Raw genomic sequence first — 25601 nt, forward strand, 5'->3', positions numbered from 1 at the left:
CATTGTCAATACCATATACCAGTCAAAAGCCTAATTAAAAATGGTCCAGATTCTCAGCATAATCGTAAGTGCATCTGGAGCTGTGAGATCATCATATTTATGATTACTATTTCCAGTAATGAAATGTCTTGAAACTACCCTATAATTGCACAGATCTGCTGGATCAAGGGAAGATTTCTAAAAAAGAAAATAATAAAAATTAAGTCTAATAACTGCCTCCTTCAGGCAGGGGGTAACATTTCCTATCCTCAAGGAAGTGTTAATTAGCTAGAAAGCATTGCAGAGTATTGATGTTTCATTCCATGACTATTGGAAATTCTGCCCACTGCTTACCTAAATTGATACTTCTTTTATAAAATAAAATATTTCAAATTTAAAGTATGCCAAAGAGAAAAACCTTATCTTGGAAATAATATTAAGCTCTTGTATAAGATCTCTGCTGATTTATACCTGCATGTATAGGGAGCACAGTAAATGAAGCAATTATATATCAGGGTTTTTTAAATGTTGTATTTATAAAAAATAATAAAGGTGGGATTAAAATTAACAAATAATTGATTTCTGTTGACTTATACAGGAAGCATAGTGAATAAAGCAATTATATATTAGGGTTTTTAATGTGTATTCATAAAAATAATAAAGGCAGAATAAAAAATAAAAAAGTTCTGTGAGGTTTAAATTTATCAATTATATAAATAAAAATAATAATTAGACCCAGACTATTTCTTAACAATTGGTATTCCTTTATTCATTTATAAACTTGTACTTCATTTACAAATTAAAAATTGGTTTCCATAACAGTATCTCATAAAGCAGTCAATATTTTTTCCTTATTTTTTGTGTACATTTTGGAAAGCCCCCCCCCCCCGCCCCGAGCTTTCTTTAAAAAAAATGTCTATTTTTCAGTTTAAAAGAAAAAAATCCTAAAATAAATTGTAATTTAATGTTTCAGCATGCACTTCAATGCTATTTACAGAGTAGGTTGACAAAGAATATCCATATTTTGATGACCTTGTCTGTAACAGACTTCTTGTAGCTTTTCAGATGTTGGTTCCAGGCTTTTATCATCTTCTGTGCTTTGTTCATATACCATAGAGCCATTTATAATTATATGAAGGAAAGGAAAGTTGGGGATGGGAACAGAAAATTATACTTTTTGGGAAGTCTACTGAGTTCTGTACTTGACAAAGCAGATGTGAAAGTTACAGAAATGTCATTACACAGAAGGTTCAACAAAATTTATGATCAGGTTTTCATTGGCATTTTGGCAAGATTAATAGCACGTTTCTCATCTTGATAAAAAAACCATTGCTTCCTGTCTACAGGTATTGTTCAAATGTGTCAAATTAATGTTAACTATTGCCACAATCAGCAATTACTATTTTGTTAGATCAGGGCCAGACAGTCTCAAATTATATTTAAAAACCATATGCAACTCTTCTGGTTCTCGTGGTGAATGGTCCTGACTCCTGATCCATATTTAAAGGCAGCAGAAACAGGTTTAGGCCTACCTGAAATCACATCCCTCTGACTTAATAGCTTTAATCCAGGGGCTTTTAGAAACAAAGAGTTAGTCATGGGAAGTGCTTTGCCTTTGTCTACGAGCTTTTCCATTTTCTTTCTTGTATTGCAAGGTCGAGTCCAAGCTGATAAAAATACTGTGGGACTTAACCATGATTCCTATAAAGGGATCTGTAATCTGAGTAAGTTTTTTGCAAAAAATCATGTCCATGGCACAGGTCTTTACAAATCATCAGTTGACTGAAAGGCATTTGTCTCTTTGTTGAATTTTGTACAGTATTGTCAATAATTGATTCTTTCTCAGTTACAATGTCAGCAAAACACTAAGGAGTTCAACACACTTTTTAAAAAGCTACATAACAATAATGAATGCATATATGTGTTGCCAATTATCTTCAAAAATGAAAATGAAAATATACCTTTTAACCCGGTTCTTGAATTGTTTTAGAATCTGCAGAGATCTTGCATTAAAAAAATAGCCAAAGTAATTGCACAACATAGATGAAAAGGTGTTAGAGTGATGCTCTTAGACTGCAAATGATGCCAGATGTCTCTGACATCCAAATATATCTTAGCCTCAGTGCTTTAAACAATGGATGATTATAGTTAGCAAATAACATTTATAAGCAAGTCATTATTTAAATACAACAGTATCCAACATTGCTGCTAAACACTGGACAATGTTGCAAGTCATCAGCACATCCACGTGTTCTTCTAAATGACGTTTAGGATCCTAAAATATAATGTTAAAAAATGTTTATAATTTATTGAAATAACACATTTACAAATGGTGATTTCCATTTAATGCAATACTGATACAGTTAAGATGCAATTAAAGTTCAGAGTTCTATTATGCAAGCAATATAAGGCAATATCTAACAAAAATATTACTGAACTGTTAGGGGACATATTATTTATATCTGCCTAAGTACTGTCCCAATATTAATGTAAAATTGGAATTTTGAACACTTGGATTTACATTTCTTTCTATGTATTAGTTATTTATTAAATTTGTTATATCACCAACTATAGTATTTTCATGTAATATTATCAGATATAAATACTGTGGAGTCATTGATGCTCTCTAAATTTGGTTATTTATTTCAGATGTTTTATTACCCAATTTAAGAAATGGTGGTGCTATGTGCAAAGTTTTAAAGGGTATTAGTCAGCAACCTAATTATTTTATACTGTGCAAATACTTTAGTACTATTTATTTATTTAGCGTATGGCAAATACATGGACTTATAGTAGTTCAAATGTTAATGTCCAGCTTTAACAACTTTAATATTGCCAAGCTTAAATAACTCTTGATGATTTACATTCCAGAGTTTGGTTTCATAATGAAAATTTTTATCACATCTTAATCACTATTGTGCTGATAGTTTACTGGAGCCATGAGCTTGTCTAAAATAGATTTTCAAAACACTCAGGTCATTTTACAAACAATTTTTCTTAAAAACCAAGCAATCTTATAAACCTAGGCCAAATATGATGTACAGTAAATTATTTACTTTTATATGGCGATAGAGAAGTAAAAATGATGTATATACATCTCGCACACTGTATACTATATTTAACTACTTGTATATGCATCACATTTGTAAATTACTAGTCAATTTAAATAATAACTCGATCATAACATTCTTTATTTATCAAGTTCATTAATGAAATCAATGGGAGTTTTGCCATTTGCTTCCAATGTAACTGGGATTTCATCCCATGTTATTTTAAAATATACTCACTCAAAACAAAAGCACTTTCCAATTAAATACATGAAAACAAACCATAAAATACACTTAAGGGGGGGGGGGGGCTATGTTAACATAGAAAACCTGAATTATCACTACTGTGTTATTTTTAGAAATGTTTAATGTTTAATTTATGCGTAGCTTGCAACTGGAGTGCAAAAAAATATGTCCATTTCTGGATTGGTTAATGTGGTTTCATTAAGAAGTAGATTAGCTTGGAATAAGAATTCCTCACACATACAACATAAAACTCATTTCCAAGTAAATGTGCTTGAAGAAGTTATGGAAGTCAACATACCATATGAACATTAGCTTAGTATTATTTCTAAAACTAAGGAAAAGGGTAGACACACTACAACTCTTAAGACCACCTAACCAAGTAATATTTAAACTGCATATATCTGACATATAACCCAGCCTCTAGCCATCCACTATAACACTTTTATTTCAAAGCAGAATTATAAATTTGCAATTTGGAGACTTTCTTTTTAGCACACTACAGGCAATAATGCAAAATATCCATGTAACAGAAATTGGGACTTCCTTATAATGAGCCACTTGTGAGATGGGTGTTATAGAGATTTAATAAACAAATTGATTACAACATTCTACTCAGGCATCCAGAATACTAGGAGAAACACACTATATGTAAGGCTAGGAATAAAACATGGTTTATTAAGGAAGAAAAATTAGAGGTACTTATTTAGTGACTGCCATATTCAGCAACCATTTGTAGTTACAATGTGATGAAAATCCTCATATTTATGACTTTCACAGCAAAGGAAAGCTAAATTAAGATCATACGCACAGTCTTGGAATTAATTAGTGTCTGCTTCACTTAACAACCAGATTTCTGGTCCCAATTGTGGTTGCTAAATAAGGACTGACTGGCTATATCAATGGCAGATGTCAAATGTTAATTTTATGTCCATTGTTGACATACTTGTATGTCACTGACTTTAAGTAATTATAGTGGAAAGAAATGGCTGTTATAGAAATTAAGAACAAAAAAAATCACCCATGTATGATTAAATAAACACACAAGTATTTTTTTTTCATGCCAGTGTAATTCCTCACCTGCTTGCCAACATTTTTTATTGCCAGCTGTTCAGGTGTCATTTTATCCTCTTCTTCCACAGCCTGTAAAACAAATGTAGAAAAGGTTGGTATTTAGTATCTTATTATTTCAAAAGCTTTTCAAAATATAAACTTTGTCTTTTTCCATTGAAGCTGAAGCTTTAATGTTATTTTAAGGACACACACACATATAAAAACCCCTCACTGTGGTGGTTCAACAAAGGCACTAACTATATATCAGGATAGAAGTCAATGCCTTTCTCAAAATTACTTGAATGGTTTTTAGAAGTGCTCCGTAGGGTGTGGTTAATATCAATTTGGTCATACCTTCTCAATACAATGAAGAGAGAACAAAACCAGAAATAACATGGATTACACAAATGTCACTGACTCTAACACAAGTTCCTCTAACAACACAAACAAGCAGTCTTTTCACTATTCTTGACCTGCACATCTTTTCACAAAATTCAGCATTTCATTTTTGTTGACTGCAGCAATTTGGGTTTTTAAAAAATTAAAAGACAAGGCCTGCCCATTTCCAAGATGTTAAAATAAGTTGTGCTAATTTCTTGAAATGATTCATGCCATTTTATTTTTTTAAGGTTGGGTATTTCTTTTTTCTCCATATTACATTGGAATCAATTTTTGAATCGATGCTTCCAGAAGCTAATCTGACAAATCATATGGTCAAGTAATTGTCTGGCAGAGGCCCAATATGATACCTTGTTATAGTTCTTTGCTAGTTCCAGCATTTCTTTTACCACCGTTTCATTGAGCTTACAGTGTTCGCTGTAGTCCAGAAGAGTTAAACCTTCCATCCAACTTTTCTTATGTAAATTCAGTAACATCTACCCAAAAGAAAAAAAAAAAGAAGAAAAACAATAGAGAGCAAATAGTAAAATAACTGTATTTGTGGCTTATACAGGAAAATAATTTATACATTTTAAACATGAAAGTGGTATTAGGAGAACAGATGAGAAATTACAAATATCTACTGCAATCTAATTTCTTTGTTAATTTCTTTATTATTAAATTTATATGCTGCTGTTTTGGTGTCCAGAGAAACTCTGGTTCAAGATTTAATGTTTATTAATTTTAATCATTTTATATTATCTCATTATTATGCTATAAACCACCGAGAGTCACCATTATAGTGAGACAGGTAACATATAAATTTAATAAATAAGTATAAATAAGTATAAATAAGTATAAATAAGTATAAATAAGTATAAATAAGTATAAATAAGTATAAATAAGTATAAATAAAATAAATAATACAGGCATTTCTTAAGATAAGTTCTAATCCAGAAAAAGAAAAAAAAGAGTCAGACGACTGGGTGGGAATATTTAATAATGTTCTTTTCCTTTCTAACTCCCAGCATTTTGTCTATAGGAGGCAGAATTTGGAGCTCAAACTAGCTCAGTTATGTTTTATCATAATAAATGCAAAGAGATACAAAAGTTTCTAACATAGGAGAGTTTAAATGTAGAAAACTGGTGTCAAGCCTGAATTACCTAGGCTACCTCAGATAACTTTTTCTGTCTCATAGATTAGCTCACCATAGACTTAACTATCCATTCCCTCTGAGTCCATCTGAGAAGATAAAAATTGTTTGCTCTGTAAGGTCACTGTGAAATTTGAACCCACACTCATAGGGGGATTTATGAAGACATGATTGAGTGCTAAAACATGTTTGGGTTCATGTGGTTTTAGGCCTTTTGCCAGACTATCAGCTTCCAATAAATAATTGGTGTTAAAACGGCAGAAGTCCTATTTTCAGCCATGAGTATGAAATCATGAATACAGACAAGAAAGATATGGGAAACATGGATGCCAGGACACTGGGCAAAGGCTGCATACGTTGATGAAAATAATCTTCATTTCTTAAACCCTTTTAAAATCACACTTGACAATTACTGTTATCACCTTTATAAAAGTGCATGCAGTGAAATGAACCAAAGTAATGTTTCCAAAGCTTAATGTTAAAGCTCAACCTCCAGAATACAGAGGGGGAAAAAGACGCACCGTACAAACCAAGATGCAAAAAACTCAGCTCAAATATTACTTTTTCCATGTCTTGAAAGTACAGGTATATCACATAGAGCATCTAAACTCACAAAGCCGTTCCCTACTTCAACAAAATTGCTCTCCTGTGTTTACTAAAGCAGTGAGAATTTGAAGCAGCAAAGACCTTAGCACTTGATTTTTGCAAGCCCAACTGAGCTCCTGGTGAGAAGACTGCTTTTCGGTTTGAATCTGTCACCTTCAAGAACACTACTGAACACTTATGATTGAACAATGACCTTAGTTAATGTCTACATTCTCCCAAACAGATAATTAGTGTGGAAAGGTATCTGAACAGTTACAGTGCCTCTAAAATCAACTTTAATCATGAACAGATGGAATCTATTGTGGGCATAAAAACTAAAATGTCTGCATTTGGAAAGAATTAGCAAACTTTGAAAATAATGAGAGTTATGTTTTTAGTTAGACAACTGGAATTATAGATACAAAAGTATAACTGTATATACTTTTTTGTGGAATATTTGTGTGGGTGTGTGGGGGGGATCATACCTGTGGCTGAACAACCCTTCACAAAATTTACCTCAGAAAATGAAATAAAAATTGTAATAAAAAAAAAGAATAGTGGTAGTCCTGATATTAAACATGAAGCTCCTTGAGCAAAGCTGCCAGTGCTCAGTCATGCAAATGTTCGAAAAGGCTGGTAAACTTACTTAATATGCTTTGCAAAATAAATCTTCAATCAATTGCTGCTGTTTATATGTTTTGTTGGTTGTAAATATTCAAGAATAGCTTAATTATTTTTGGATGGATTATATGGATAAGCTGGTTTGTGTAAGCAGGTTTGAGCTATGTAAGAAAAGAGTGTATATGCTTTTAAAAATAAATAAAGGCAAGAAAATTAACAGATTCATTGTAATAGCACTACAAAAACAGAAAATAACTTTCAGAAACATGTAGCTTTAAAAATAGAATAGCCATATTTTTATCATAATTTAAACAAAGATGTTCATAAATTGTCTAAGTCAGACTGATTTTTGCCAACCACATATTTACTAGCACATTGACTACTTATGCATGCAGTTGCCTTCTGGAAGAAATGTGAACACCACAGAGTTCACATTGAGACTTTATTTGGGATGACAATGGATCAGCTATATGACATTAGGCAGAAGTGGAGACACCAAATTATTGTGGTTAATAAATTTCAACAGCATTTTCTTACTAGCTGGAGAGGAACACTCAAAAATTGTAGTGTTAATCCTTAAAATAGGCTCAATATAATTTGGGGGGAAAAACCAAAGAAAAATATCTTGAGATAATTAACCTCCTCACCCATACCCCAATATGTTGGTAACACTGCCCCATCTGGGTCAGAAAAAATCCCCTCTGTAATAAAGAATCGAAGTGACAAAGATATTTTTTATTGTTAGTAATTGAAAATATTATAGGAAAACAGAGCTTGCCTTCTGTTCTAATTCATTCTTCCTGTAGTTGATAGTAATGGAATAGTAATGTCTGTTCAACCCATGGATTAAAGCCTAGAAAGAGAATGTTTAAAAAGCATTACTAAAATGCACTTAACCATTTCTGCCAAACAAAACAAAATAGTTATCTTAAAATATTGCATTCAGGCTTTGAGCTATTTCAACTTTTTTCCCTCAAAATATGCAGCTACTTAAATACATCTAGATGTTCTGGTGTTGCAAACTCAATGGCAAGGAAATAAATAGACAATAGGGCAGAGATACTTTTAAAATAATAGCTTGGCATACAGTATAATTAATCATTGTCCTAATTAATGGGTTTAACTTAAACAGATTTCAGTTGTTTTGTAGTGTGAATCTATAGTAGGGGTGGCATATAAATGGTGTGGAACACGTAAGTATACCACAGATTATAACTGTGGAGCATTTATAATGCAAAAGTTTTTTAAATGATTATAGGCAAACCAGCAGGAATCTGTGTTTCTGTTAAAATTCAATAAGTTAAATAAATGCCCAGAACTAGTTCTGATTAAGATCCAAAAAAGCCACAGATGTACAAAGCAGAATTAAATCCTTAACTGAATATTGCTGCTAAGCTTTTCTTCTGTTGCCAGTGTTTCCACTGAAGAGCAGCCTACCTCTTCAGTAGTGGAAGCAGCTGTATTACATCTTACATGAGGAGATATTACCAAACATTATGCAGATCCCTTTTTGGTAGTTCTTTTCCTAACAAACGGGATATGTTAAGTTGAATAATTTTAGAGGAAATGTTTAAATATATTGTACAGCAAATCAGGGTTGCAGCCCAAACAAGCAAAAAGCAATCTTATACAGGCTACTTATACTTGTATGTAACAGCCGAACTAAAAGTAAGATACTGGTACTTCTTAACTTTCCAAAAGCAAACAATAAAAAATAAAAAAATTAGGAAGCAGTACAATACCGTGGGGTTTGCATAAGAGGTCATTACATACTGCCTTGAAAGGCCCAGTAATATATTCTCTAGAAACATACAAGCACAGGCTTGCCTGCACCCAATCAAAAACATTAGAGGGTTCTTCTATACTCATTAGGCTTTGTAGTTTGTACCAATTCTAATCGGGAGTAATTTTATTCATTCTTGATAAATATAAATTCTTTGGTATTGAAAAAGTTGTTCTATTTTATTAGGGAAATCTGTAGATAATTATTCATGAAGCCCATATAGTTTATGAAATATGAGCATAAACTATTGACAGATACAAGATTGCCAAGATAAGAACAAAAATTGCAAATCAACAGTAGTATTTGCTGTTTTCAACTACAAGTACCGTGTTTGCAGCATGTGTTAGTATTAGAAGTCCTGTAATTAATCTTCAGAGAAATAATTAGACTTCTGGTGGCAACTAACTGGGATTTTTAAAATTCATTTTAAAAGAAAAATAATATTTTTGGCAATATTACCTTTAGCATAGGAAAATGATAATGACAAAGCAATAATCATTCATGGGGGAATACTTGTTTAAGAAACAAAATACTTTATGGAAGTCTGTTTACACCCATCACTTACTATGGATAAGTAGATCTCACATTCAGTAGTATTTATAAGATTAATTTAGTATCTTGGTCTGAACTTACAAAACAAACAGCAAGCTGCATAATTACACCCTCTTTCCTTCGAGCAAGTTCCCAGAACAAATTCCCTTACTCTCAGCTCTATCAGATGTAAGTGCATCCATACCAAACTTCACTGCAGCTAAGACAAAGCTGTGTTCTCTAACATTATCTAAGTAATATTAAAACCTGGACCAGTGGGTAATATGAGCGCATTGCTTGCAATTAAGAGAAGAACTACTGTAATTCTTAACAGTAAACAAAAATATAAATTCATCTGCAGGTGATGATGGAATAGGAACATGCTGGATGACTGCTTAATATTTCTAAAATGAAATTTAAAAATCAACATCTTTATAAAGGAAAGATGGAGTCAATTAACAATATGAAGTTTTATTTCTGAGTGATTTCATCCTTTCTAACCTGCAGTCTTGAGGTTCCAACTTATTTATTTAGGAAATAGTAAATAATTACTTATTTATTACAAAGTCATTATTATACTTGGTTGTGCAGTTCGGCAGATGTTTAGATCACCTATCAAGTCCTTTATATGGTATTTTTATTCACCTATCAAATCCTTCCAAAGGACCTGGGGTTATTATTATTTTTATTAGGAAATAAATTTAAGAACAGTAATTTGCAATCCAATGCATATTTCATGGAAGTAACTCCATTTAAAGACATAAACTATAAAGGATTTCATTCTGAAATTATGTTCTGGATTCTGCCCAATACTATGAGTGGGCTTTTGGATTTATTGCCATACATTAAAAGTTACTGATGAATATCATCCATGGTCTATAGGCTCATGAAGGTACACAAGTCCCCTGCCTGTTTTCAGGGACACTATAAAAAAGCCTCTTGAGGAAAAACAAGCAACATCTTCTGAAATGAAAACATATTTGTGGCATATATGTACTGTAGTCAGTATCTGTTTTCCAAGAAATGCCCTGGTGACCTCTGTATCCAAAAGGAAAATTAAGCTGAAGAGTAACAGAACCCATAAACATCAATAAGATACCACCTTCCCCATCATGTAATAGTCACAAACATGTATCTAAAATGATTTGAACAACTTAGGGGAAAAAAGTCTGCAGACAATTTCTAAAACAACAGCACATTTTATCAGGACACAGCAACTGTAAAAGAGTAGTACATATTGCTAACATCTTCATGCCATCTGCAATTAACTCTAAAGATCTAAATCTTTATCAAATTAAATTTTGTGTGTGTCTGTATATTGATAGATACATACATTTTAAGCTATCTTCAAAGTAAGTACATTAATATTAAATACCTGGATAGATGGCTTGTTTAAGTGACCCAGATTTGAAGTTGTTTGTCTTGGTTCATGTCCTAAGACCATCATATTAGCATTGATTAATCTAAAGGCATCGATAACAACCTGTAAAAACAAGACAGAAAAGTCAATTCTCTGAAAAAAATGCAAGTGATTGCACCAAGGAACAGCAGAGACATAACAATCAAGTCGCATCTGTTTTTGGTCTTTTTCCAGAAAATTATTTAATTATAATATTAATAAAAAAAATAACCGCCTGCTGGCTCTGCCATCAGCACACCAACTCAGTTTAGTATTGCAAGAGGACACCAATTACTACATTTTTCAAGGTGATGAGAGAAAATAAATTAAGTTTCATGCTCTCTTTTGATGGTTATGTTTACATACATCATACATATATATATATACACACACACATACACAATGTAACTTTAAAAACATTTTCTCTACTCAAATTGAATAATAGGGAGACTAACTCTGAAACTGAGCACAAGCTAAGGGACTCTGTGTAAAGCCCAGTCGTGTCACATCAATTATACCAACGGAGCACTTGAAATGACAACAAAATTATAGCCAGCAAGGAACTTGCCCCATGTATTCCCTCCTAGTCAGATGCTTTTTATTTCCTGCAAGTAAGAAAGAGGCTACAGACTGTCGAATGGATTATGATGACCTTGTCAGTGTCATGGCCAAGAGTAAAAGAGAGCAAAAAAACAAGGCGAACAAAAATAAGGTCACAATAATAACAATATAGCTGGTAACTTTCAAAACTTTATGATTTCTTTTTAATTCCGTAAAATGCCATAAATGGTTCCCTGATTCTAAGAAAGATAGAATGTGGCGCAATACAGATTAAAGACTGGAAAGGAGATTTTCAAACTATGCTCTGTGGTACTCTAAATCTTAATGGGTTCTGTGAGAGACTAAGGATTGAGGCGGGGGGAATGTTCACTCAAATGAGTCAATTTTATGTTACTAAAACTTTCCCTTTGATTGGAAGTGGCAAGATTTTTTTTCTTAAGCTAACAATTCTGTAGCCTGAAAAGATTTGAAAACCTCTGAACTACAGTGTTACTCATACAAAGTTGAGCCATTTCTCAGTTTACCCGAGCTCAACATTCTAAGAACATATACAAGTTTGTGTTGTTTAGGATGAGCTGTACATTTAACAGCCTGCAACCTGCTTCTCATAGGTGCCTTATGGAAAGGCATTCTTTCCGCTGTACACCAGTTCTACACAATGATATATAGTATAACCAAGTGAATGTACGTGGCTATAAATTTCAACTGGAGAAACATAACAGTGGTTTTCCGTAAATATGCATGCATTTGCATCTGATGGATTGTCCAAGAACAGCAATCGTTTCCCTAAGTGTAGGATATTTTGTATAAAAGCAGCATTTGACTCCAAATGCTGCTTCTATACAAAACAGTGGCACGATGAGAGAGGACGATTGTATCATTACCCGAAGGGAAGCATAAGGTAGAATTAGGAGGCTCAATAGCATCCAATAAAATCTCTAAGACTAAAATAAATAATGATTAAAAAAACAAATTTGTGACCATCACAAATAATTATGAAACTACACAATTGTTTGGCTCTTATTTCAGTTTATTCTGATGGGCAGGCAGCAGATAAGAACTTAAGCTGTCTTGCAGCGGAAGTACCAGGTAAATGCATAAATGTTACTTAAAAATGATGTAAGATAATTTATAGTCATTATGCTTTTTCACAAGAGCAAGGCAGCTACAACCAATATATTAATGCTCCAAAGATATGAAATATGCATCATCTACACATTTTACTGCTCAATAAATAAGAGTGTTGATTGGGAATCCTGTACTGAAGTTGTTTTAAGCACTGAATAAATGAAATAAACTGAAATTTCAGTTCGTTGTCATAATGATCTTGCTTTTAAATTAAGAGCTCCTGGTCTTCATATTTTAGTTCACATAATGTTCCATCTGTACATTTTAATATGGTTGCCAATGATGAAAACAATAGATAACATCTGAGTTGCACATTGCACTAAGCCATGCTGTAGCTAATTTATTTTAGGTTAGCATGTTATGTGAATCTGATGATTGTTTGCAAGCTACAATTCAACAAGCAATGATTAAAACAAAGTCTTTCACCCCTCTAGAGTCACAGGTTCCAAATTTTAAACACGTTATGTCAATTAGTCCATTTGAGGTACCTTGGTTCGAAAATTATTCCACTATGATTTACTGTTTGCTCAATTAAAGGTTACAGATACTAGGTTTTAGTGGTATAGAGATGCTAAAGCCCCAAGATGAAGCACTGACATTTCCATTATGGGACTAGGAATGCATTTACATAAAACTCTGAAGACATAAGAAGCTTATGTTCTCACACTAATTTGATCAAATTATCCTATTTTTTCTAACTTGTTCTAGAATTAAAAAAACCTCAGGAATAATATAGGTTTTATAATATATTCATCCTACTCTTCTTGCTCACAAATCCTACAGTGTCACCCTTATTCCTTACTCCTAGGTCTATATTAAACAGAGTGTTTCTGTTTTCAAGCAACTTTGGCCTTTAATAACATAATACAGTAGCATTAACTTGTGCAGAGAGAACCTAGTAGGGGGAGGGGAGTGAGGATAATGTATGTGTTTTTTTAGAGATCACCTAATCTTAATTTTAAGGATCCTGCCCCATCCCCCCAAGAAATTTGCTTAGACTGATTCTGAAATGTGTGAATGGATAGAATTTAATTCTCCTTAACAGTAGTTCCTAAAGGTTGAAATTGTCTTTATGTAGTAACCCAATGCTCTGCATATTGCTGCCTCATGATCACTTTTGCATACCAATTGCACTCCATGTGCCATTTCAAGAAATATGTTTATGATGATTGTCATGAACGAAACTATTGACCAAATAATAAAGGTATTAGATTTATAGTACAAAAATGCTGACATTGTATTCTTTCTGATTTCCTGTCGGCTTCCTTACCGATTTTGCTTATTGGAAGCTGGCAGAGTAGCTCAGAAGTCCTGATCACTATCAGCAATGCTGTAATGACCACAAGTTTGCAAATACAACTGGCCTGAAGATTATTATTATTTCAGTGCCATGACAGTAATGGGTTCCAGATTTTATATGATTTTTTTTAGTTGGTACATTTGAGGTACCTTGATTTAAAACTTTTTGCGATTTGATGCACTGTTTGGCTAATTGAAGATTCCGAAACAAACAGGAGAGTTTTAGTAGTATATGGATTGAGTCTTATAAATCTCCCAAACTCCTGAAGCAGCATTTCAGCCATATGTTCTAATTTTTGAACACCTGCAAATGCCCAACCACAAAGGAGTATAAATTAAAAGTAAGCAAAAACAGAACTAAATATCCTACACTGTAGTCCTCTAGAGATTTACTCGATAAGAAATGACACAAATAAAGAATTTACTCAGAGGGGAAGATACAATTACTTGGCACTGTATCAGAATCACAAGGTGCTTTGTATTTTAGAGTACTACTAACACTTACATTCCTAGAATGGATTAGAAATGACTGCTCCACTAGAAAACATGGAACCTATCCAAGACAGCAGTGTTTTGTAAGAGAATTGTTTCTACTCAGATTTGAGCTCCATATGCACTTTTCACGATGAGCTATTTGAATGGATGCTAAATAAGTGGCCATGCATCAGTTTTGCAAGTGTGCTGGGATTATAGTGGCCCATTTTTACAAGGTCATTTTTAATAATCTTTCTGAGAAAATGCCTTCAGCCATCTAGTGTTGTACAGTGGAATTTCAAGGAGAAAACGGTTTTGGAACAGACTAGATACATCCGAGTTTTAAAAATTTTATTGTGTGGAATATGGCCTAACAATTCTAAATACCAATGTTACTGCATATGTTTATTTCATTGTATTTTTGATCAGTAGTTGTATATGTTTGGGTGGAAGATATTGTGCTTATGGGCCTGCACTGCAAAATGTTACTGTGCTTAATTCCTTACTATATTCTTATTATTTTTTTAATAAACTACTGGACAAAAGTATGACTTGAGTGACATTTTGCTTCTACTTAACAGCATCAATTCAACCCATAAGAAGGAACATTTTAACTACACCAAGATTAAAAGAATTCACTGCAATCACTATAGCAACTGTCTTAGGGAAAACTAACATGCTGAACAACCTGCAGCCTAAAATTAGATCTGGGACGCAATAAAAAGCATAAATGCAGCAACACACCCTACATTTTGATTTCTAAGCTATCTTATAATTGCTTTTTTTGCACAGTAAGAACAAATAAGTTCCTTCTTTAGAGTCATATGAGAATAAATAGGCTCATTAATGTCCAGTACGCTAATGAGCAATGGATGAAGGAGGTGTTAATTATGCTACAGTAAGATTCAAGGATAAAACCCTGGTGTGCTCTTGGATATATGTTGTAGATTAAGCCTTCACTAGGTTTGTGTACTTTGAAATTCTCTGCAAAGCATGATAGCAATGTAGTAACCTTACGTTTTGCAAAAGAAATTTTTACAGGCAGTTGGATCACAGGGTCAATTGAGGGAAAATAAATTAGTACTGCTTTAATTTTGTTAGCATTTGACTGTTTTAAAATCTTAAGTTTCTTTTGACCACAATGATTTGTAAGTGCATTAAAATGCAGCCTAAAGGCTTAATGCAAAATTATTTCTTCCAAAGATGAAGAAATAAAGAGCTTCCTCTAATGCCATGGTGGGGAAAAGGGTATAGATTAAGGTAGCTTTTTATTATTACATGATATCTGCTCCTGCAATTCTTCTCACCAACTGGACGATTTAATTCTGCCTGGTGCAAGTGCCTTGAGACTTTGCAGAGGTCACTTCAACAGTAGACAGCTTATAACAAAACCATTAGCGGTTTGGCTAGCTTAAGGAAACCTCTTACTTTTCTTTTTTTGTTTATTATCACTGCATGAATCTGCAGCATATGATAGTTTATAATTTCTCAGGCTTGTTAAATTCATGTTAAAGGTCTGTTTTCTTGTTGAATAAATTTTGTTCATATAATGCTGCCTATTTCATACAGTGAGTCTTTAATAGCACCTTTGGTCTATGCGCAACTCACAGATCAAAACAGAGGACTAAAATAGGGGTTGATGATGCTATTTACATGTGTGATTCCTGCTGTCTTCTTGTTAGTAGCTTTAATATAATAGAAGACCTTGTCTGTTTTGTAATTAACACATCTTTACTGGAGAGATATTTGGAAGTGATTGCTGTGAATATACTGGTTAGTAAAATAAACACAATCACACACCACTTTCTGTTATCAGACAAATTTGTGAATTGTACACATTATACTCCAGATCAACAAACTGTGATATAACAGCCAAAGAGAAGACACATTTATATAACCCTATATTTTTTTCGGAAAACATGCATTGATTCTGACCTTGTAAATATAATTAGTTTGTAGGATGCATGGAATTAAAAAGCATAGATTCTTTAGTAATTGCAATGACTCAAGTAGGATACCCAATATTTGGAAACTACATTAAACTGTTTCTTACAAATCATCACTATCTGAAAAATACTTTCCATCTTACTTTCAGTTGTTATTCAAATCAATAATCTACACCATCACTTGCCTTTATCAAAAGATGGATTTTCAAACAGCTCTTCTAGTAACTTTTCCACCAAGTCATCCTACTATTATATACAAATTCCATCTCTTGACAGTTTCTAGAATAATATGCTGAATATTTTTATTACTTACAAATCTTTCAGCAATGCATTATTTGTTACAATTAAGCTTTTTCCAGAGGCATTACAATTGACAAGTGCCCATATACTTCCAGATATCTACTTCTTAAATATCTCAACATATCACTACAGTATTTTTGTGGGGGAGAGGGGGGGGGGACAACAAACTCCTAATATGGCTGTAATATCTTACGTGATGGACTGCAATCAGTTAACTTAGCACTGTTAGTTAGAACTGAAGCCCTTTCTGACATCACTGTATTTGCAGAAAATGTCCCCGAAGCCCCATGGCAAATAGAAGCTATATTTAAAAAATGCATTAAGGTGCTTTGCAATTCAAGCATCCAGCCATTGTTCATGCACATTTATAAAAAAACAGCATTGTATAAGAAATCATGTGTAAGGGCTATAATGTAACTATTGCCAGGTGTGGAAGGAGAAGTAATGTCCCATCTAAAATCTCCTTTATCACCTGCAACTGAACTGTTATCGACTGCTTAGTTGGTTTCTAGATTCTTTGAAAAATTAAATGGAACTATGACCCTCGAAGTGCAGCTGAAGTTTATGACCACTTTGATATTTATGCTGGTGTGCACACTTAAACAACCGTGACCAAGGAACATCTTGGGTCCCCTCTAAGCCCACAGCATAAAAAATTCAGAGAAATCTTACTTTTATGCCATTTCCAATGAAAAGCACTAAGAACAGAAATTGACTCATGCCAAATGCATACCACTGAATTGCTGTGATTGTGAGTTTTGAGGTCTTACACATGGTAATTATTTATAAAAATGTCAATTTTAGCTCTGAAAAAAAGATTCCTAGGAGTGCATACATTTTCCTTCTTTATCCTTGGAGGATTTGCTTGCTTTGGTCAGGTTTACTATGCAACCTGAATATCCAGAATGGAGAGACAGCTACAGAATAATACATTTAGTCTGACAAGCAAAGGCATGCATTTGTAACCCCAAAAGCAAAAAAAACACAAGTTTCCAAGCTTTATGTCTTACCAAAGAGAGATGGACTATTCTACATCTCCCATGGTAAAAAGCATTTAAAAATTAATACTATTAAATGAAAAGTGTACTCAAAACTTTTTCATTTAGAAAAGGGAAATAAGCTAAAATAACCCTTGCAGTTTAACAAGCAAAAATAACTGCCTGCTCTGAAGTATACCACATTGAGTGTTATTGCATTAAAAAAACACCTTCAGCACGAAGTTTCTCTATGTTTAATGAAGCGTTCTATTTGGAACTTTTATTCAACTATCTAATATAACTACACACAGCTAAGAAGGCAATAAAAAAACCTAAGCACATAATTATTATTTGCATGCCATATATATTATATTTTATCTATGAAATCATTACTGGGCAGAAAAAAAACACGAGATAAAAATGGAAGAGAAATGAAGCTAGAAATAAACATGGGCTTAATTCAAATGAACTTCCAACTGCAAATGAGCTGCAAACTCATACATTTCTTTATCCTCCTTCCCCCTCCACATGCTAACACAGTACACATGTTTTTCTATTGCTTGTTTAGTACTAACCAAAGTTCTCGCAATGTCAAGTTTATTAGAGCCTACATTCCAGATGGAGAATCAAAAACCAGCCAAGTATAATTTCTGGATATGTTTCAGAATGTCCATTGATTCAGTCAAACATGGCAAGCCACAGTTTAAGCTGAATATGTGAAGGTACAGAGGGAATAAGATTCTAGCTGTGTGGATCAGTAGTGGGTTCCGGATTCCGTCGCAACCGGTACACTGCAACGGGGCTGGGCGTCCTTGGTGGGGACACACCCTGCGCACACATGCGCCTGCCACCGTCCAGCGACACTCAGCTGCTTGGCGGAGGTCTCGCAGGCACCGCATGCTGTGTGCGCGTGCGCAATTGGCCAGTTTGCCTCAAAATGTGGTAAGGAACGTGGGTGGGCGGATGAGCCAAACGGCTTACTGTTCCAGTACGGTAGCCGCTGCTCCCAGCTACTATCGGTATGTCTGTACCGGGCCGTACTTCCTGAAATCCATCACTGGTGTGGATCCATATCTTCTGGTTTTTTTTTTCCAGAATATGAACTAATCATGAGAGGCAAAACATGGTTATATAGTTGTGCATAGTTACAAATGCTAGCTAGCACTTACTATCATTCAACTGAAGTTCTTAGTAAAGAATATCTGTGAAATTGATACCTCCCAGTTAGACATCAATAAACAGATTCAATCTTCTATTTATGAATTTCTCTTCTGTAAAGTGAGTTTTTTTCTCCAAAATTCCACCAGTAACTTAGCCATTGGTGGTTTAGAAATTGAATTATAGAGCCGAGGTGGCGCAGTGGTTAAATGCAGCACTGCAGGCTACTTCAGCTGACTGCAGTTCTGCAGTTCGGCTGTTCAAATCTCACCGACTCAGGGTTGACTCAGCCTTCCATCCTTCCAAGGTGGGTAAAATGAGGACCCGGATTGTTGTTGGGGGTAATATGCTGACTCTGTAAACAGCTTAGAGAGGCTGAAAGCCCTATGAAGCGGTATATAAGTCTAACTGCTATTGCTATTGCTATAAGTCCTCGACTTACAACAGTTCGCTTAGAGACCATTTAAAGTTACAACGGCACTGAAAAAATTATGACCATTTTTCACACATATGACCATTTCAGCATTCGGGTCATGTGGTTTACATTTGGCTGCTTGACAATTGACTCACATTTATTACTGTTGCAGAGTCTCAGGGTCATGTGATTCTTTTGCAACCTTCTGACAAGCAAAGTCAAAGTCCAGATTCACTTAACAACTGTTTTACTTGCTTAACAACTGCAATGATTCATTTAACAACTGTGGCAAGGAAGGCAAAATTGAGGCAAAAATCACTTAACCAATGTCTCACTTAGCAACAGAATTTTTGCACTCAATTGTAATCATAAGTTGAGGACTATCTGTATAAGTTACCTGCACTCCTTGCTTACAATTCTAAATTTGTCCAGTGTGTTACTATATAATGAGGAGGTGAACTAGCATCACATTGTCAGTTTTTTAAAAAATGGGAAACCCACTGATTTTAAATAAGAGGAGAATATTTGTAGGATTGAAATGAGGGCTCCTTGGTGTTTGCTGTGCTTGATTTGTTTTCTTGTAGATGGTTTATTATTCAAACTAGGTAACATAATCTAGGGAGTAGGGTTTGCTCTCATTTTATATTCTAGTGCAGGACTGTTAAACTCCTGGCCCAGATGCGTAACACACTGGCCACGCCCACACCGTCTAGTGAGGGGGGAGTGGTGATATGTCATGTGACACCCCCATTACGATGCAAGCTTGACCTCTCTGTTCTAGTGGCTTGCCCTGTCAGTGTTGGTGGGAATGGTCTTGGTGGTTCTTTGGTTGGGATATTTACTGTTAGCTTGTTCAACAGTTGCTTGATTGGGATATTATTTGTCTTGTTATTGTTGCTCTAATGTTAACCTTGGTGTTAATCTCTGCTCATCTGGGTGTTGATCGCTGATGAGGGGGTGTTCTGGTCTTTAGTTTGTTGATTGTCTCTTCTGAATGGTATCTAGAGGTTGTTTATGTCTACATGACACTGATGGCCGATATGTCAGAGTGCCTGGCTTCCAGGAAATCTCTCACATTTTTGACTTGGCTTGGTCTGACATGGCTATAGTTTCCCAGTTGAAACTATGATCAAATCTGTCCATGTGTTGTGAAATTAAGAAATTTTCATATCTTCTGATTGCTAGTTGATGTTCATGATGCACTCTGCTAAGTCTTCTGCCTGTTTGTCCTATGTAGTGGCTATTGCTTGCACTGTATGTTGCAGAAGTTTCTTGGGTTTTTTTTTCTGGGACTGTTGGATCTTTTGATTTCCTTAGGATTTTTTTGGACAAATTTAGTTGGTTTGTATGCTATGCTGTGCTTATAATAGTTTGTTGATGGATGTTGACATGTTTTTAATGTATGGCAGTGTTATCCTTTTCATAGTTGTGCTGGTTGTGCAATACTACGTTGAATGGTCAGGAAACATTGTGATGAAGGTGTGTGGATATCCATTTTGTTGGAAGATGTTACATAGATGATCTACTGTATTTCTTTTTTCTGATGTTCAGAATTGTTGCAGTCTGTTTATGCTAGTCTAAATAGTGTTCTTACACAGCTTCTCTTGTGGGAGGTAGTGGAGCACTTGGTGGGTGTGCGTGGTTTTCAATAAACCTGTGTTGCCATTGCTATCTCTGCTGATAAGGATATTGAGGAAGGATAGTGTGTTGTTTTCTTCTTCCCTTGTGAATTTTATACCTTCGAAAATGATGTTAATGGTTGCAGTGTGTTCTCTAGTTGGCCCTTTTTTAAAATTGCGACAAAGGTGTCATCTACATATTGGATCCATATTTTGAGTTGTATGCATGGGAATGCTATAAATACTAGGCATTCCATTATGGTATCTGCTATAAATCTTGAAAGCAGTGATCCCATGGGTGTCCCTTTGTTTTGTTGATATATTTGTCCATCAAATTGAAGGTAAGTGGTTAGGCAGAGGTTGATAAGATCCATGATTCTTGATATTTCTGTCTTGGTCTATTTGCTTATTATTAGGTCGAGTGTGCTGTGGACTGCTTTCATGGACTCTTTGGCTATTATTATTATTTAATGTATGGCATATCATGATTAGTAAAACACAATAAAATGGGTGTAAGTCCTTACCTGATACGCTCATTCTCTGTAACGTGGAGACAGCAGCCAGATTGTGTCGCTCTGTCCAGTAACCAATTGGACTGAGTCTACACTTGTGATGTCAACGATCCATGGTGACTCTTCCCAGTTTAGATGAAGTAGACTGTAGACTCAAGTGAGAATTGTGAAACAAAAATAATAATCGCGCAATGCATACTCTCTCTCCTCCGCACAAAAAATGAGCTGAAATAATGCACATTAGGGTGGAGCTGGTTGCTGTCTCCACGTCACAGAGCATGGTATAGGGTAAGGACCAACGCCCATTCTCCTATGATCGTGGAGACAGCAGCCAGACTGGGACATACCAATGAATGGGCTGTCCACAGGGTGGGAACAATAAAAGAAGGAACGTTAAGGTACATGTACTTGCTGCAGCACTCTGCGGCCAAAAGATGCATCAGTCGACGCATACTTGTCTAGTTTGTAGTGGCGTATGAAAACTATGGGAGAGGTCCATGTGGCTGCCCGGCAAACTTCTTCCAAGGATGCCTGTGTAGACCATGCTGCCGTAGTTGCCACACTCCGGGTAGAATGGGTTGTAATGTTCTGTGGAACCTGCAAGGACTGAGGTTCATAAGACATCTTAATACAGGCCCTGAGCTACCGCCCCAGACTCGACGGTGAAGCCTTGTTTCCCAAGGATGCCTGGGGAAAAGAGACAAAGAGAGATTCCAAATGGCGGAGTGAGGCTGTTCGGTCGATGCAGACCTTAAGGGTTCAGCGTACATCAAGGGTGTGCCATTTGTGCTCCCTCTCATGACGAGGAGTCGGACAGAAATCAGGTAAAGTCAAATCTTGGCCCCTGCAAAAACGGCTATTGACTCTTGGTAAGAAGGTTGAATCAAGTCATAAAAATGACACGGTCTGGATGGAAGATGCAGAGATCGTGTCTCACAGATAGTGCAGCTAAGTCAGAAATATGTTGGGCCGATGTTATTGGCACTAGAAACAAAGTTTGAGTGACAGCAATTTCAATGATGTGGATCTCAATGGTTCAAATGGAGAGGCTGTGAGAGCCTCCAGGACCTGTGGCAAATCCCAAGTCGGGCATCTATGGATGACAGGGGGTCGGAGGTTCGAGGCTCCACGGAGGAATCTCTAGACCAAAGGGTGTGTGGAAAGATGTTCTGAGGGATAGCCATCCAGAACGGAAGACAAAGTGGCCACTTGCCACCGTAACGTGTTTGGAGTGAGACCTTGATCAAGTCCTTTCCGCAAGAAGTCCAGTACTTGAGGAATAGAAGCCCTTAGAGGATCAATAGAGAGGTTAGAGCACCAGAGAGCAAACGCTTGCCACGTGGCATCATAAATACGGTTCATGGAACTCCTACGAGAAGCCTGTATAGTAGCAATGACATTGAGGAAGATGTTATCAGCTGTAAAGGCTTGCCGCTCAATCGGCATGTAGTTAATTGCAGCCACTGGGGGGTTGGGATGTAGGATGGACCCCTGATGTAGAGAAACTCGTGACCATGGAATGCACCACGGGGGGGGGGGGAGATCGACAGTAACACGAGGTTGGCAAATCAAGGCCAGCGTGGCCAGTGGGGTGCCAGGAGTAAGAGTTCTGCCTCCTGTTCCAACATCTTTTGTATTATCCTCTGGATGAGAGGGAGTGAACGCATACAATAGACCCCTGGGCCACTGGCACCTGAGAGCGTCCACCACTTCCGCACTGGGATCCACAAACCTCAAGAAGTACCTGGGGACTTGGTTGTTGTCCGCTGCCACAAACAGGTCTAATACTGGTAGGCCAAAACGGAGCACGAGTCAGTGGAAGAGGTCCGGGTGAACACTCCACTCCGCCTGGTCTATCCTGGCTTGACTCAGCTAGTCTGCCTGGACGTTGGAGGCCCCCCGAGATGTGCTCCACCCTGAGGGATGGTAGATGAGATTCTGCCCAACGGCATAACAGGTTGGCTTCCTGCATCAGCAGCCAGGATTGGGTCTATTAGGGATGTAATCCTAGTTTTGGGTTGGCAATATATATATATAAGCCAAGATTGAAATAATGTGTCTGTCACTTTAAATCCTCAAGTGTGATGTGATTGGATGCTGTTGCTTTAATCAGCCATAAGAGGGAGTAGGAATTACTACTGTTTGTTCCTGGTTGTTCCTGAATGTTCTCCGTGCTTGTTATTGGAGTTGAATACTGTATATTGGATGGTGGCTACTCTGTATGTTAGTTACCTGTCTACATGGTGAATTGTGAGTTGAGCATCTGTAAACCAATGTATTGTATCATAGACTGTGTATATAATTCAAGACTACTTATCGCTTGTTTTGGAGAATGTTTATCCTACTTTATTTTTGTCAACGCAAGTAAAGTTATCCTTGTTTTAACTTCGGCGGCTGTGATTGATAGTGTGACTATTCAGCGGCACATTCCTTGCTACCTTAAGCTACTCAACTCTAGTCTCTAAAAGGAGATATACTTAACAGGGTCCCCCCCTGCCTGTTGATGTGTGCCTTGGTAGTGGTGTTGTCGGTTAGGAGGAGGACGTGATTGTCCTGAACTGTCTGACAGAAGTGAATCAGGGCAAGGCCTACCGCTCTTAGCTCTATCCAACTGATGCCATTTTGGCTTTCTTCTAGTGACCACTGACCCTGAGCTACCAGGGTCTGCATGTGTGCTCCCCAGCCTGTCAGGCTGGCATCCGTCGTAAGAGTGAGATATGCCAGCTCACTGAATAACGTCCCCCGCAAAACTGCCAGGGACTGCCACCACTCCAGAGACTGGGTGACCTGTCTAGGGAGGAGGACCCTGTGGGGGGAGCAGCTCCTGTTGCTTTTCTGATGCGGGAGCATGAACCACTGCAAGTACCTGCTGTGGAACCTGGCCCATGGGACTATCCCAAGGAGGACACCATTTCCTCTAACAACTGGAATAGAAGAAGGAACACTTTGCGTAGACGCATGACCCTCCTGAATAACTCCCTGAGGCTGAAGATGCGGTCTTGGGACAGGAATATCCTCTCTGCCACGGTGTCTATGACCACTCCGAGGTGCAAAATGCAAGTCCCGGGGACAAGATGGCTCTTCTTGAGATTCACTCCGAACCCGTGATCCCGCAAGATCTGGATTGTTAGGGCTAGATCCCTCTTCGCCGGATGGGGCGACCTGGAAAGAGAATGTCGTCCAGGTAGCAAAGAATTCTGATGGGCGATGCCCTGATGTGGGCAGCTAGAGCTGCCAGCACCTTCATGAAAACCCTGGGGGCGGAGGAGAGACCAAACAGGAGGGCTTGGTACTGGAAGTGCCTCCCCCCATAGGAGAAACGGAGATATCTTTGGTGGTCTGTGAAGGTGAGAATGTGATAAGACTTGGTCAAGTCGACCGAGATGAGAAAATCCCCCTTTCTGACCCCTGTAGGGTGATGTGGAGGGAGTGCATTTTGAACCGCGGATAAATGATGTGGCGGTTCAATGACTTTAGGTTCAGGATCGCCCTCCAGCCCCCGGAAGCCTTTAGTACCACAAATAGACAGGAATAAAAGCCCTGGCCCCTTTGATGGGAAGGGACCAGTTGGATGGCATGAATCTCTAGCAGATGTTGGATGGCCTGATCCATCAGCAGCCTCTTGCGAGGGCACTGGGATATCGGGCAAGGGACAAAGTGTTCCTGGGGAGTGGAGAGGAATTCCAGATGAAGGCCAAATTTGACTGTGGTTTCTTCCCAGCAGTGAGCGAAAAACGCCAGTCAACCCCCTATTGGGAGAGAGTCCAGATAGTCACTTTCGCTTTGAGAAATGACGGTTACCCACTCCCTGGTAGGACTTCTTAGGGGGGAAACGTTGGGTGTTTCGATTGGACCTGTCCTGATTGGATCCCTGTCTGGGGATGAAGGACTGATGCTGTGGATGGGAGAAGGAGGATCCCCAGTCCGTTGGCCGAAAGGGCAACCTTCTATAGAAAGCGGAAAGGCGACTGTCCTGTTTTTTGTATATAGAAGACAGGACCTTGCGTTTATGCTTAGATTCCGTGAGGTAGGGGTCCAAGAGGGTTCCAAAGAGCTGAGTGCCACTGAAAGGGGAGGCTGCGAGGCACCACTTAGTACGGACATCCCCTGCCATGGTTTGAGCCATAGCAGGCGCCTGGCTGTGACCGAAGCAGCCATGGCTTTAGAAGCAAACCTGGCAGCGTTTAAGGAAGCATCTGCTGAATATTCAATGGCTGCCCTAATCTTGTTCAAATCCGTGTGACCTGGTATCAATGGATGCAATGCGCTCCTGGAGTTGCTCACTCCAGACTAGCGCAGCCCTAGAGAGAAAGGAAGTGGCTGTGGAGGCCCGAATTGCCCAGGCAGCAGCCTGATAACCTTTAACTAATGTTTGATCTGACCTTTTCTCCTCAGACTTGAGGACTTGTTCGGGGGCTCCAGAGACCACTGTGGGTGAA

General features: G+C 37.0%; 1 protein-coding gene across 2 annotated transcripts in view; it reads right to left on the minus strand.

Annotated features, from left to right (window-relative positions):
• Window positions 1–722: 722 nt before the first annotated feature.
• The window catches only part of PSMD14 (proteasome 26S subunit, non-ATPase 14), a 63198-nt gene continuing 38319 nt past the window's right edge, over window positions 723–25601 (minus strand). For both annotated transcript variants that reach the window (XM_014055887.2, XM_014055888.2), the window contains exons 9-13: window positions 10750–10857; window positions 7839–7913; window positions 5072–5197; window positions 4350–4412; window positions 723–2254 (exon numbers count right to left, since the gene is read on the minus strand). In XM_014055887.2, coding sequence (XP_013911362.1) covers window positions 2156–2254; window positions 4350–4412; window positions 5072–5197; window positions 7839–7913; window positions 10750–10857 — 471 coding nt within the window. In that variant the 3' untranslated portion in view covers window positions 723–2155. The remainder of the gene's footprint in view (window positions 2255–4349; window positions 4413–5071; window positions 5198–7838; window positions 7914–10749; window positions 10858–25601) is intronic.

This window comes from Thamnophis sirtalis, unplaced genomic scaffold (assembly GCF_051295495.1).
Source record: "Thamnophis sirtalis isolate CommonGarterSnake01/CBP01778 unplaced genomic scaffold, rThaSir2_p1.2 scaffold_1, whole genome shotgun sequence".
NCBI classification, from domain to species: Eukaryota; Metazoa; Chordata; class Lepidosauria; order Squamata; family Natricidae; genus Thamnophis; species Thamnophis sirtalis.